At 43.9% G+C, this 14040-nt stretch overlaps 1 protein-coding gene across 2 annotated transcripts in view; it reads left to right on the plus strand.

Moving 5' to 3' along the window:
• Grk5 (G protein-coupled receptor kinase 5) overlaps positions 1 to 14040 on the plus strand; it is a 168924-nt gene that overhangs the window by 108545 nt on the left and 46339 nt on the right. For both annotated transcript variants that reach the window (XM_034524941.2, XM_076926284.1), the window contains exon 3: positions 3476 to 3588. In XM_034524941.2, the coding sequence (XP_034380832.1) occupies positions 3476 to 3588 (113 nt within the window). The remainder of the gene's footprint in view (positions 1 to 3475; positions 3589 to 14040) is intronic.

A 14040-nucleotide genomic window follows, 5' to 3' on the forward strand; every position in this document is an offset into this window, starting at 1 on the left:
TCTTCTCCCATTGATGCCCGACAAGGTCATCCTCTGCTACATATGCAACTGGAGCCATGGGTCCCTTCATGTGTACTCTTTGGTTGGTGGTTTAGTCCTTGGGAGCTCTGGGGAGTCTGGTTGGTTGATATTGTTGTTCTTCTTATAGTGTTGCAAACTTCTTCAGCTGCTTCAGTCCTTTAACTCCTCCATTGGGGACCCCTTGCTTAGTCCAATGGTTGACTGCAAGCATCTTCATTTTTCAGGCTTTGGCAGAACTTCTCAGGAGACAGCTATATCAGGCTCCTGTCAGCACACACTTCTTGGCATCCACAATAGTGTCTGCACTTGGTGACTGTATATGGGGTGGATCCTCAGGTGAGGCAGTCTCTGGATGGCCTTTCCTTCTGTCTCTGCTCCATACTTTGTCTCTGTATTTGCTCTCACAAGTATTTTGTTCTCCCTTCTAAGAAGAACCAAAGCATCCACACGTTGGTCTTCCTTCTTCTTTTTTGTTAAGATTTATTTATTTATTTTATGTACATGAGTACACTGTAGCTATCTTCAGACACACCAGAAGGGGGCACTGGATCCCATTACAGATGATTGTGAGCCACCATGTGGTTGCTGGGAATTGAACTCAGGACCTCTGGAAGAGCAGTCAGTGCTCTTAACTGCTGAGCCGTCTCCCCAGCCCAATCTTTCTTCTTCTTGAGCTTCATGTCTACTCTGTGACACACTGTAGTGGTTACATACTCTGTCCTGAATTCAAAAAGTGATCTTTAGAATTAAAAGAACCTTCTAGTACCAAGAAGCAAGAAGCCTTAGAAGAGAGTTTGATGGGTGAATAATGGAAGCAAAACAACAAAGTCAGAATGCTTGGGAGAGACATGCCAGTGATAGACAGGATCCAAGGCAAAGATTCAGGTTTTATAAGAGGGGTGTGTGTGTGTGTGTGTGTGTGTTGGGGGCATGTTCCTGACAACTTGTGTCAGAATCACATGGTATTTACTGTGCCTGTGTTTATATTAGCCTTGTTTCCATACTGACAAGAAATACCATATGTAGAGAAAGAAATACTGTCAGATGAACTCTTTGGCAGTCACAGTATGGTACACGAAGTCTCATAATTGCTATTGGAAACAGGGGGTTACCTTGCTCAAATCAAATAAGAGGTATTGTGCCCTTTCCCATAATTGAGTAACACTGAAGCTTGATACATGGTAATTTGCTTGGTTTCCAGAGTTTTATAGGGAAAGCTCCTTGACTGGGGAAAGGTACAAAGGTTTGTTTTCCTTCCCCAGGGTGTGTGTCGGGGGAGGCATGCTTAGTAGGAGTCAGTGAGAACTGGGCTGTGTACTGAGCCTTGTGCTAACAGGTAGAGACTACTGACCTGCCATAAACCACAGTGGCTATGATTCCTTTTGTGGCTGACAACCACTCTCCTCCATTTCATAACTATCACTTGGATCGTGTGTGCTCATCCACATGCACCCATGTTGTTCCTTCCATCCTTCTCTGCCTCCTCAGAACCTGGCACACAATGAGACCAAATGCTTGATGGAGTGGCTATGTGTGAACCATCTGTGCCTGGAGTTGTGGAGCCTGTGCCTACATTGAAGGGTAGAGTTAAGGCAAGAGTTCAGTGCTGGTCTGGACTGAAGCAAGCAGCTGGGGAGGGGCCACATAGAAAATGACTTGGCATGGGCCTCATTCATGTTGATCAAAGTATCTGCTTTACAGAAAGCCACATTTGTGAGTGACTTCTATATATATTTATAACCTATGAGTTTCTACCAAAATAGCTCCTGCTTTTGAGCCATTTGCTCATGAAAAGAGCAATGTACGTATACTCATTATAGTTAATGTCAGATATTAATGCCCAGGTTTTAGGCCCCGGCTCTACCTACTTGAAGAAAAAAAAATCTTATCAGTCCTAAGTCCTCAGCACTCTGGAAATAAGCAGACCTCTTTTCAGGATGTTTTAGAAGCCTCTCCAGTGCTAGGGTCACATGCCCTAACTGTAGTGGCTAGGTCTGGGGAATGAACCACTCTTTGAACTTATGGAGGAAACAGGCCTCCAATTTGGCTATTATTGAGTCAAGTCCTTATGCTTCATGTTATCGTTGTGTTGGGGAGAATGAAGGTTATGATTAGATGGGGCTGAGTCATTTACCTATTCTCTTTTGGTTTTACGAGAAAGGGTTCCTCTGTGTAGCCCTGGCTCCCCTATAACTCTCTCTGTAGAGCAGCCTGACCTCCAACTCACAGATATCCACCTCTGCCTCCTGAATGCTGTGATTAAAAACATGCACCACCACTGCCCTGGCTGTATTTGCCCATTTTTGAACCTGTCATATGGCTAGAAGACAGGCAACTCTGATTTACTAAGGCTGAGTCACAAACCATCTTCAGAACTTGGGAGGTACCAGCATCCCAGAACCAGAAGGTTTGATGAGGATTTGTTCAGAGGTTTTGGGAGAGGATGTTCCCTAAAAGAAAAGATGAAATAAATTAAAAGGATTCATATCCAGGCTAATAACGCACCCCCCTCCCCCAGTGGATAGTTGTTCCTAACTGCTAAGGACTAAGCTCTTCTCTTCCACCAAGTTGATTCCAAGCTCTGTCAGTTTGAGGGGCATCTACAGATTGGAAGGCCAAAATGCCCAGTGTTGGGGAGAATCTGGGACAACATGTCTCAATCAATGCCTCAAGCATCCTCTGGCTAGTGAAAGCTCAAAGATACTGTAGTATCATTGCAGGGAAAGAATCCTGGTTCCAGCTACAAACATGCATTTTGTTTTTCATAGGAGAGAAAACAAAGAGGGTTGAAGACAGGGTACAGTGTGCCTATTGGGCTTTGTTCCAACTGGATAAGAATGGGAGAAAAATAAAGCAATAAACATCAAGAAGAAGAAGAACCAGTGCAAAACTGTATCCAGTAGAATAGCTTGAATTATAAGTAACTTAAGATTTTTTTGAAATTGCAGAATGAATGTGTTCCCTTAAATCAGTTTTTCAGATGTGGTCTGGGCTACAGGCATGATTTGATCTAGGCATCTGGATATTACAAGGGACCAACTCTTCTATTTTCTCAGTTAGGACACCCTGGTTCAGCCTCCTTCTCGTAACATCTTTTCACACAAGGTCAAGGACACCAGTTCTATAGGCACTGGCCTCCAGAACAAGAGAACGTACTGGTTCTGGTTGGCTTGGCTTAGGCCATGAGCCTGAAACCTTTACCCAGTCAGACTCTGTTTCATGTTTGGCCAGCTAGGAAGTGGAGCCATAATCCCCAGAACCACTAGTGTCTCCATATAGAAATAATAGTACTGCAAAACAGAGTCAGGTGTGGCCTGGCATCATTCTGTGTTCTCAACTTTTCTCTCTGTGTCTGCAGACCCTACCAGATAATAACTTCAGTTCCCCATTATCTTTCTCCATCTACCCAGAATTCTGGACCCAATTCACCACATTTTTCTTGTCTTGTCTCCAGACAGAGATTACTACAGTCTATGTGACAAGCAACCAATTGGGAGACTGCTTTTTCGACAGTTCTGCGAAACCAGGCCTGGGCTGGAATGCTACATTCAGTTCCTGGACTTAGTGGTAAGTCCCTGTGCAGTGGCCCTTGGGTCTTCTGTGTTTGGCAAGTGTTGGGTTTTTTTGTTTGTTTGTTTTGTTTTGTTTTGTTTTGGTCAGGAGGAAATAAAGATAGGCCTGATGGTTTTGAAATGTGAAGAATCTAAACTCCTGTTCCTTGAGAAACTGGGAAGGTTTGTAATGTTGAGCTAGCTCTAGGGTGCTGTGGTTCTTCCTCCAGCTGAAATGCTTCAGGTAAAATACACAGCAGGTATTCTTGTTTACTGGTTTACTGTCCATTTCCCTATGGAATGCAGACTCTTTGCTTCTGAGCTTCTTATTCACTCCATCCTGCAGAGTTCCCTGAACACACAGGCACCATCAGTAAACTCCTGTTCAGTGAGTGCCCATTGGATATTTCAAGACAGTCAGGTGACAACGTCTTGTGTTCCCAGGACTTTCTTCAGCTGTGTTGTTTCTCATTTGTTTAGCAAATGCATGAGTTTTTAGGAAAATTATTAAAAACACTCAGGAGTCCCTTAGCCTTTGATCAGGATAGTCATGGCCCCTTAGGCTCATGGCCTGGTCAGCTACCTTTTGGATTTCTACCTGGGGTTGGAGATTACGAAGGAGAGATTAGGAAGGGATCTAGGGGGCAGAGAGAGCAACAGAGAAGCCCTGTGAAGGGAGTGGGATCCTCTCAAAGGTAGAATCAAGATACTATTGTTTCCTAGAGACTCACATGGCCTCTATCTGTGTTTAGGGTACTTCCCCACTTTCATGTCTCCTCAGAGTTTCCATGTGGTCTCTAAACCCAATAAGCAAAGCATAGTAGGGTAGACATTTCCACTAAAGTTCCACCATCAGGTCAACATACTCAACACATGCAGCTGCTTTTTCCAGGTCCCCAAAATCCCAGCCCCCAAGAATGTTCCCTGCTTCCCCGTTACTGGAGTTGAAGTCTTTGCAGTGTCCCCAACCTTTCCCTCTTCCTCACTATTCCCTCATGTTTAGGGACCATGTGCGCAGCTTCTTGACCTCTTGAGCTCTGGCCTCGTAGTTAAAAAAAAAAAAACAAAAAAAACCCACCTAGGTTTCATACCCAGCAGTACATTAAAAAAACATATACGAAAAATAAAAGCGAGGGGGGGGGCATCTCTGCTTCTCCAGTACTGTGACTGTACACACTACCATGTCCAACTTTTTTTTAATGTGGGTGGCAGATCTTCATGCTGTGTGTCAAACATTTTACCAACTGAGCTATCTCCCAACCCCAAATTGGGTATCTCAAAACATAAATATAGGGAAATTTTTCATCAGTCATTTCCTATTAGAAGGAACATAAAGCTACTCTAATACACACACACACACACACACATACACACACACACGTACACGCACACGTACACGCACACGCACACGGAAAATGTTCAAATTCTGAAATTCAGGTAACAATTTACAAGAAAGACTGAGGACCCTCACAAGTTAGCATATAGGAGGTGCTGGAGCAGTGCCTAACCCTGTTTCTCTAGTCTAGAGGAACAACATATCTATTACAGAAGACAGTGATAGTGGAGCCAGAAGTCATAAAGACCAAATGGTACAAACAGGGCAGTTCCACAGAGAGTAAAACACAAACTCATAAAGTGTATAAGAGACTCAGAAATTTATACTTATATTTAATGATAAAGAATCTTTTAGCTGTAATAATAAGCCTAGCCTATTTGGTGAGTTCCAGATTCAGTGAAGGACGTCTCAGAAACAAAACTGGACAGCTCCTGAGGAACAACACCTGAAGTTGACTTCTGGCTTCCACATGCATATACATACACAGACTTATCCCAAAGCACAACAAATCAAGAGCCCCAAATTGGCTCCCTCACATCACATGGCAATGTATGAGAATTCTGAACTCATGACTTTAAATGTGTTGTATGGTTCCCAGTGCACTGAAGTTCTTGTCCTTATTTCTTCCTAGAGTCACTGTTAGCCAGTGGAAACCCCCTCTGTTAGGCCTCTGAGTACTCACTCATGGAACCCAGAACTCACTAGCAGCAACTTGCTGTCTGCAGTGACAGTGTTCTGGGTTCGTCTTGTACTACACCCAGGAACCTGATTCCTTTGCCTGGAAAATGCCACCTGGGAACCACAGTGTGGCTCTGGAGGCGCTCATTTTTCCCAGATAAACCATCATTCCTGTAGTCAATAGTATTTTTAAATCTCCAAGGAGTTTACTGTGAATCTGGGGTTGGGAAGTATTGATAACAGGATAATGCCCAGGTTCTGAGGATTGCTCACCAGATTAACCACCAGCAAGACCCTTCTTTGCTCTTTAATTCCCAGCCTTCACCAGAGTTTTTTCCACTTCTGGTTCTGCCCAAGCACTTGCTTGTTCAAGCTCTGACATGCTAGGCTAAGTTAAGTCCCCTGGTCCTAACTATCTGAGCCCTCTCTTCCTAAGATGCTTCTTCATTATCTCATTTCCCTGGCAGGTGACTATTGTTTCTCTTGGTCCTGTTCACAAAGCCTTTCCCACCTCACTTTCCCTTTCCTTTAAGTCCTTGTTTCCCATGTCCACTGTGCTGAATGGTTATTGGTAGAAATTGTTGGATCCTGAGGTGGGCTGCCAGAGTGGTAGCTCTTATGAGACTGTGGGAAGGTATTAATTTCTGTGTATGGGGGACTCCTCTTTTCTAGGATGTTTGGTTATGGCCATTAAACCTGAGCACTACTGGTCAAGCACACACCAGAGTCATCTGTGCATACCCACCTACTGCACCACCAGACTGTGTTTTGGAGAACCCACACTTTGCCCTCAGTTGCCTTTCTTCAGGGATCCAGAACACTGACACATAGCAAAAGTTTCACTTGAGCCAGAATGAGAAACATCAGAATCAAGCTCCTCACTAGTCTTTAGCCTTTCATTTGTGTAACACAAGTACTCTTTGATAGAGTTCTAGACATTTGGGATAAAATGATAGAATAGTCTAAGATCTCTGAACTTGTAATGTTACCATCTAGCCAGGAAAGGATTTGCTGTATGCCATAAGTGAAGAGGATAGTTATTTTAAATTCTAAAAAGTGGTAAGTGGGGTAAAAAATAATAATAATTGGAACAGATTCCATTGTTGGGAGTAACTGAGGAAGCCTGGCAGTAGTGTTGAGAAGAATGGTAAGTATAGGTATTCTTGCAAAGGTAACATGTTCCTCAAGACTAAAAGGAGTGGGATCTTGTAGGTAATGAAAGAGGATCACTGACAAGGAACCTGCCATGAGAAGGCCTGTTGACAAGTGTGTCCATGGTTGGCGAGGAAGCAGTTACAGCACAGAGAGTAGGAGAAGAAGCATTGAGTATGCAAGACCATGCCTCTAGAGAACTTTGGCTTTTATGTTACATGAAGTGAAGGAACCAGTGGAGGACTTTAGCAAAGCACTAGATGGCAGTCATGATATGCCCTAGGTGGACACAGGTAGGTCTTTTCACTCCAGTTAACCATATCTAGACACCCTCATGGACATGTTTATAATCATGTCAAATTGACCCTGTTAGTCATCACAGTTTCCAAGTTCTGACCTGAGCAATTGGGAGAGTGAGGCAAGGCTAAGGTTGCGGAGAGATCATGCTGAGGGAAGATCAAGGGTTTCATTTCATAGTCTTTGCCTCTTCAGCATTCAGTGGAGAAGTTTAATAGACATGCATTTAAAATATTCCAGGAGAGATAGGCATCCATGTCTGGAGCCCATGAGGAAGGGTTGGCCTGGGAACGGAAAACCAGGAATTGTTACAGCCGAGACATAAAGCCTTGGGCTATGGGGACACTCTTACCCAGCAAGTAGAAGGAGCTGGAGCAGCAATGAGGACCAGTGTCTACAAGTGCGGGACCAGGGCATCTGGAAAAGATGAGACAGCAGCAGACCTGTCTGGAGAGTTGATGAGGCAGAGCAGGGTCAGGCTTAGCGGAGTTGCTGGTGGAATTTTCCAACCATGTGTTCTCTTAGGTGCATTTAGTCTACAAGAAGGGAAAAAAATAAAACTCAGTGGATGATGCCCATTTTCATTCTGGATGTGCAGTCCTTCCCTTCTTACTGGGCCAGTACCAAGAGATGTTTATTAGAAAGGAAATGGGAGTCTGGCCCTTGCATTACTGAGCCAAATGTTCTACATACACCTTGACAGAACCCCCACTTAGACTGACCTGTTTCTTTGGTACTTTTTAGCTGGGAATTAGTTGGGAATTTAGCTGGGAATCATTGCTACCTGTTGTCATAATTAGCTTCTGGACCCCTCTTTTACATTTGAAAACTTTGTTGAGTTTTCTAGTGCCAGAATAACTTCTCATCTGAAATTATTTTTTTTCCCATCCCGACTAGATGAAGGAGGTAGGAAATAATAGCACCCTTGGCATTGCAGTTAATTACCGCCCCTGATACTTCGTGGCTTAGCCAGTGTCATCCTCCGAATTCTTATATCTCTATTAAATGTTCACCAAGTAGAGCTTCTTAAAAATGAGTTATCCTCACAGGGTTGTGACAAAGCCTAGGAAGTGCTCTTCTCTGCAGTCTCATCATCTGTGTCTCTCAGGTCATGTACAAACTGTGGCTGTTTTCAAATGTGCCTGATTGTTTTGGGTTTATAATCCTTGTGTATTACTCATTAGACAGTGTAGCTACATCACCCAGTCTGGGCTGTTAAGGGGCCTCAACAGTCCATTCATGGAGAAAAAGAGTCAGTAATCTAAGTCTGGCCTCTGGAAGGCAAAGAAAAGTTTGGTTACCTGTCCAAGGACTGGAGAATGGCTCAAGCTAGTGTCAACCACATAGTCCAAGAAGATCTTGCCATGAGCATTTTCAAGACAGATGGGCTAGTCCCTAAACCCTCACTCTGGAGACCTTAACCACTGGCTGGCCACTCATGTAAAACCCACATTTGGATAACACCCAGAGTTTGCTAGTCTCTTCTTGGTAGAGGAAGGAAAGTTGGATATTGAGCCAGAGTTTCTTGGTATGCTGGCACAGCCATATCCATTGGTAATAGCAAGAGGTTCCTGGTAGCATATGTTGATCAGATATCTCCTATGATCAAGATTGTCTTCAGTAATTGGGGGCTACACAGTGAATGGAAAAGGCAAGTTCTTTACCACATGGTAGCGTCCCCTTTTGGGTAAAGAAAGTATTAAAAAAAAAAAAAAAACAGCAAAAAGGAAAACCAGCAAAAGAAGTAAGCAACACCAACTCTAAGTTTATGGGGCTGTTAAGAGTAGGAATCATCATATTCGAGTGAGTGTCTGATTCTTGTGCCTGTTCTCAAGGCTCTTTTCCTTTTGTTGGGTTGCCTTGTCCAGCCTTGATATGATAGTCTTTTTCTTTATCTCATTCTGTTTTATTTTGCATGTTTGGCTGTTATCTGTAGAAGCCTGTTCTTTTCTAATAAGAGACAGAACTCGAGTAGATCCAGAGAGAGGGGATGTGGGAAAGAACTAGAAGGAGAGGAAACTGTCATTCGGATATATTGTATGAGAAAAGAATGTTATTTTCAATAAAAGGAAAAGAAAAAAAAAAGAGTAAGAATCAACCTATTAGCTCCTGGTCTTGTGGTTCAGGAATTCTGGGTTGCTGAGGTAGGTGTTCTTGGCTCAAGAATCTGGAAAGGTCACATCAGGATGTTGGTTGGATCTGCTGCTCAGTTATTCACATGGCTGATAAGTTGGTACTGGATTTTGGCAAGAGGCTTCAGGCATTCTCCTGGCAGCTCTTTCAATGGGATGCCTCAAGCATCTTCACAGTATGGCTGGCTCTCTCTAGAGTAAGAAATACATTAGCATAGTAAGAGCTACAACCTAGTTTTAGAGCATCCATGCTGCTGTTAGCAGATACATGTGTTAGCATGAGTCAGCATGAGATGAAACTTATCCAGAACTGGAGACAAGGGTTACTAAGCCCATTTTGTTTGTTGCAGTTACAAAGATGATTCTATAACAAATGAAACTTCCTATCAGAATATTGCTAAAAAGTCAAGCCAAGCCTTTCATTGGCCTGCAATTACAGATGAGCACATATAACTAGTGGCCTTACACATACATGATTGTTTGGAATCTTGTGAAATGATAATTTCTTTTTTATCAGGGTACTAAGTGTTCTGTTTCTTTTTGTCTTTCTGTTACTGTTCTGATTTTCCTTGTGAGTCCTATTTTTTTCCTTTTTGGGGGGGGGAGGGAAGAGTGGAGGAATGGGAGGGCAGGTTATATGTAGCCCAGGCTGGTCTCAAATATTTTATGTAACTGAGGATGCTTTTGAGCTTTTGATCTCCTGCCTCTAGCTTCCAAGTGCTGTGATTACAGATGTGCCCTACCTAGCCTGGTTTTATGTGGTGCTGGCGGATTGAATCCAGAGCTTTATGCATGCCAACCAAGAACTCTGCTTAACCTGAGCTGCATCCCCAGCTAGAGGGTCATACTTTTTTAGATGCAAAGAGAAACCTATAGACCATTTGCAGCGACAGTCCCTATATTCAAGTTCATCTGAAAAGAGTGCTTCTTCTAAAATGGGGTCAAGTGGACACTTTTAAACTTGTCCAGTCTCCTAGATGTCCCGCTTATATTTCCTAATTATATGGCTGTCCTAGAATATGTATGTTCTAAATAATGCCAGCCTAGGCTACAGCTGATTATTAGATCAGTCTTGAGCTTATGAGCTGAGACAAATGAGGGAAGCCTTTCTGTGGAGTCAGTAGATTGAGGGAAAGTCCTTCTCTCATAGAGAAAGCTTAAAGAAGGGTGCTATTGGGATGGATCAGCAGTTTAAAATGCTTGCTGCCAAGCCCGATGACCTGAATTTCATCCCTAATTGCCACCATGGAAGAAGAGAATCAATTTCCAAAAGTTGTTCTCTGACCTTCACATGCATGCTGTGGTGTGCATGGGACTGTGTGCATGCAATGTTCATGTGAGTGCATGTGTGTGTGTGTCTGTGTGTGCATGCACGCACACATGCACGCTCATACATCCATGAGCATAAATAAAAGGTAGTAAATTTAATTTTTAAAATGCTTAGAACAGGCTTCTCTATTGTGACTTCTATAAGTGAGCCAGCCAGTTAGTACTGAAGCTGACTGTGACACACACACACACACACACACACACACACACACACACAAACGTACATGTGCACTCATATAGGAGAAGAGAGGGTTCCAGGGAAACACATCCTTGGTTCCTGTTTCCTGAGCCCAGCTACATTCCACTTAGTCTACAGTCTGGCTGTCATCTTGCCCTTGGTCCCAGGAGCCAAGAAAGCAAAATTTTACCTGAACTCATTTAGTCTGAGGTTCCTTTCATTTGGACCCAAGAGTGACAGGGACAAGCTTTTATGTGGTGGTCTGATGAGCTTGGTTGTATGGAATTCATTTAAGGGGAAGGAGGAAAAGCAGCTAGCAGGAGAGTGGATGGAGAGCCATCTGGAGCTGAGTCTCAGAAGACAGTCAGGTGGTATACCAGAGCTCCTCTGCCATGAGACTCGGATAGTAGAGATTCCAGTTCATAAGACTACTCACCTCCACCTTGGGAGGTCCAGTGACTCTTTCCTCCTTCTGTTCAGTACCTGTTCTAGACTAGACCTTACTTACAGGTTAAGGTCCAGAGATCATTCTTGGTAGTTTCATTCTACATCCTAGTGTAGATAGGGGTCTGCTTTTCCCTTCCTTCACTGATCCCATCCCATATTTTGTGCCAAGGATGACACAGTAGCTCTCTGACCTGGGGGCCTGAGTGGGATGTTCAAATGAAGAATATATAGCAGTCAGGCACAATTTTTGGAGTAGGACAGATCTATCTGACCATGGACCTCTGACGGTGTTCTCCATGCAGTGGCTCAGCAGTGTAGCTGTAGAGCAGAGAGGAAGCCAGGTTGGGGCCCACCAACCTGCAGCATGGTACAGACTATCACCTTGGACTCCCCAGGAAATGGACACCCACTTGAACTGTAAATGTGGTTCAGAGCAGGGCAGTTTAAGTGCACACAAGATAAGATGTGCTTCCCTTGTGCTGTCACCATGTTCTGACTTGCTAGGATGAGGGAAGTGACTGGCATAGGAGGCTGGCCTGTGAGAGTTGGGTATTCAGAAGAAGGTCTTGGAATGAGTTGCCAGAGGTGGAAGGACAACTACTTCATCTTTACACTGTCCTTTCCCTCCGCTGGGTGGGAAGGGATGGAAGGGCAGCCTCTGAGGTCAGTCATGCAAATAACCAGGGCCAGTGTAGGTGGACCTTGGTGTTTTTCCTGAAACGTCTGCTGAGAGTAGCACTGCTGGCCAGGCATGTTACAGGCCTCTGCATCATAGGCTTTAGAATGGTTGACCACATCAATAATTGCAGAAGCTGCAGGTAGCAGTTTCATAGTATGTCTGACTTCCATCTTTCTGCCAGTGCTAGAGAAAGTGACACTAAGTCAGCCGAGGTGAATCAGAAACTAGTATAGACTGCTCGCCCTCCACTCCCCTAAAGACAAAGTCACACTGTATATAGCCTTGGCTAGTTTGGAGTTAAATATGTAGATCAGGATGGCCTCAAACTCACAGAGATCCACCTGCCTTTGTCTCCCAAGTGCTGGAATTAAAGGTATATGCCACCATCCAGAGTGGCCCATTTGAACATGATTCTGAAAGAAAGAAAGAAAGAAAGAAAGAAAGAAAGAAAGAAAGAAAGAAAGAAAAGCATCTGAGGGAGAGAGGCTTTCCCTGCTAGGACCTGTTTTCTCTGGCATTTTCTGATTTGATGATACAGTTTGGACAGGCTCAGAACATGAAATTGCAGGCATATAAGCTGGGATGTCCAGTGATATTGGTGCTCTCTGGCAGTACAGATAGATGACTAATCCTGTGTTGGATGAACTCAGTAGAGTACTTTGCTCCTTTGTTAGGGAAGTATCTGCTCCCCAACGCTATCCTCAATTTGTCATAATTCATAGAGAAGTTGGTAAAACGCTGCCTTCCTTGTCTGCACCTGAGATGAGTGTAAGAGGAGAAAGAGCACCTAAAGGCACTGAGCTCTGGGCGATGGGAAAGACTCAAGTGGACAGGAAAGGGGATGGTGAGCATGTCTTCTGCTGAGGTAGGGGATGTGGCTTGCTACTCACTATGGTGAGAGGGACCATCTTCAAATGGAGTTCAAAGGACATTCCTTGCATTAGGTTTTCCTTTTCTTTTTTCTTTTTTCTTTTCTTTTTTTTTTTTTTTTTTTTTTTTTGTTTTTTTGTTTGTTTTCCTTTTCTTGTCTTTTATAAATTATGAGATAGGGTCTTACTTTGGAAACTTGACTGACTTAGAGATTCCTTTGCCTCAACCTCCAAGTGCTGGAATTAGGGGTTTATTCTCAGTACATAGCTATCTCTCTTTCTTGAAGTCATCATCTGCCTGCCATTTTTGTATTCTGATCTGATTGGGAAATTCTAGGCTGTTGACACAAACTTCTGTTTGCTGCTTCAGTTTTCTGGCTGAGCTGTTATAAGTTGATTGAAGCTTTTCCCCACCACTTGCAGGGATATTAGCAGAGAGGGTTGCTCCCAGCCTTGTGCCATGTGATTTCCCTTGAGCCTGTTCTTCACAACACCTTCCTTTCTCCCTTTAGGTGGCCTCTCAATTCTTGTCCCCATGAGCCCCAGCCTGCATGGGGATCATTCTGGAGACAAGGTCTGTCACTCTAGGTGACTTAATCAGTGTGGAAAAACCAGCTGGCATCGTTCTGTTGGTTTTCTGCCTCCCAAAACTAATGCTTCTCAAGTGGTGGTGGCCTGCCATAGTCTTGTCAAAGAAAGGCCTTTTGATCCAGGAGTGGGAAAGCCTGTCCCCAAGTGCTCCCAGCTGCCTCCCTGTGGAGCTTTGTGCCCATCTGGCCTCTGCTAGGAGACAGCTGACTTGAGTGTGATGTTATTTTCTTTTTCAACGTGGCTTTTAGAACCCAGAGCAATAATATTTTCAGCTGGTCACTGAGCCTGATCAGTGAGTCCCAGACCTCTGTCTGGTTAAATAGAACTGCCTTCATAGGTGTATTTTGGGACAGGGCAAATTCAGTGTTCAGAGTGGGATTGAGTTACCACAAATGGTAGTCAGCCATTTGCACAGGAACCTGGCCCTATAAAGCTCTGACTATGTCTATGTGCCAGACCACAGGGTGAGTCTTCCAGAAACACAGGATACTCCGCTCCCCCTGGAAAAGCAGCGGGGTGGGGTGGCCTTAGTGTTGAATCTTTGTTGCTTACCAGTTTTGCTATATTTGAAGCTTGGAACCTCAGTGTTTTCTTCTGTATATTGGGAACAGTAATACCTGCCATGTTGAGCAAGTCTGTCATCAGTGCTCTGTGTGGAGAGAGAGAGAGAGAGACAGTGAGAGAGACAGAGAAGGAGACACACACACATGGGGCGGGGGGAATAAGCATATGTGTACCTATCCAAACTTTAGGAGGATTTTTAGGAGAAGAAAGTAACAG

The sequence above is a fragment of the Arvicanthis niloticus genome, chromosome 1 (genome assembly GCF_011762505.2).
Source record: "Arvicanthis niloticus isolate mArvNil1 chromosome 1, mArvNil1.pat.X, whole genome shotgun sequence".
Lineage (NCBI taxonomy): Eukaryota > Metazoa > Chordata > Mammalia > Rodentia > Muridae > Arvicanthis > Arvicanthis niloticus.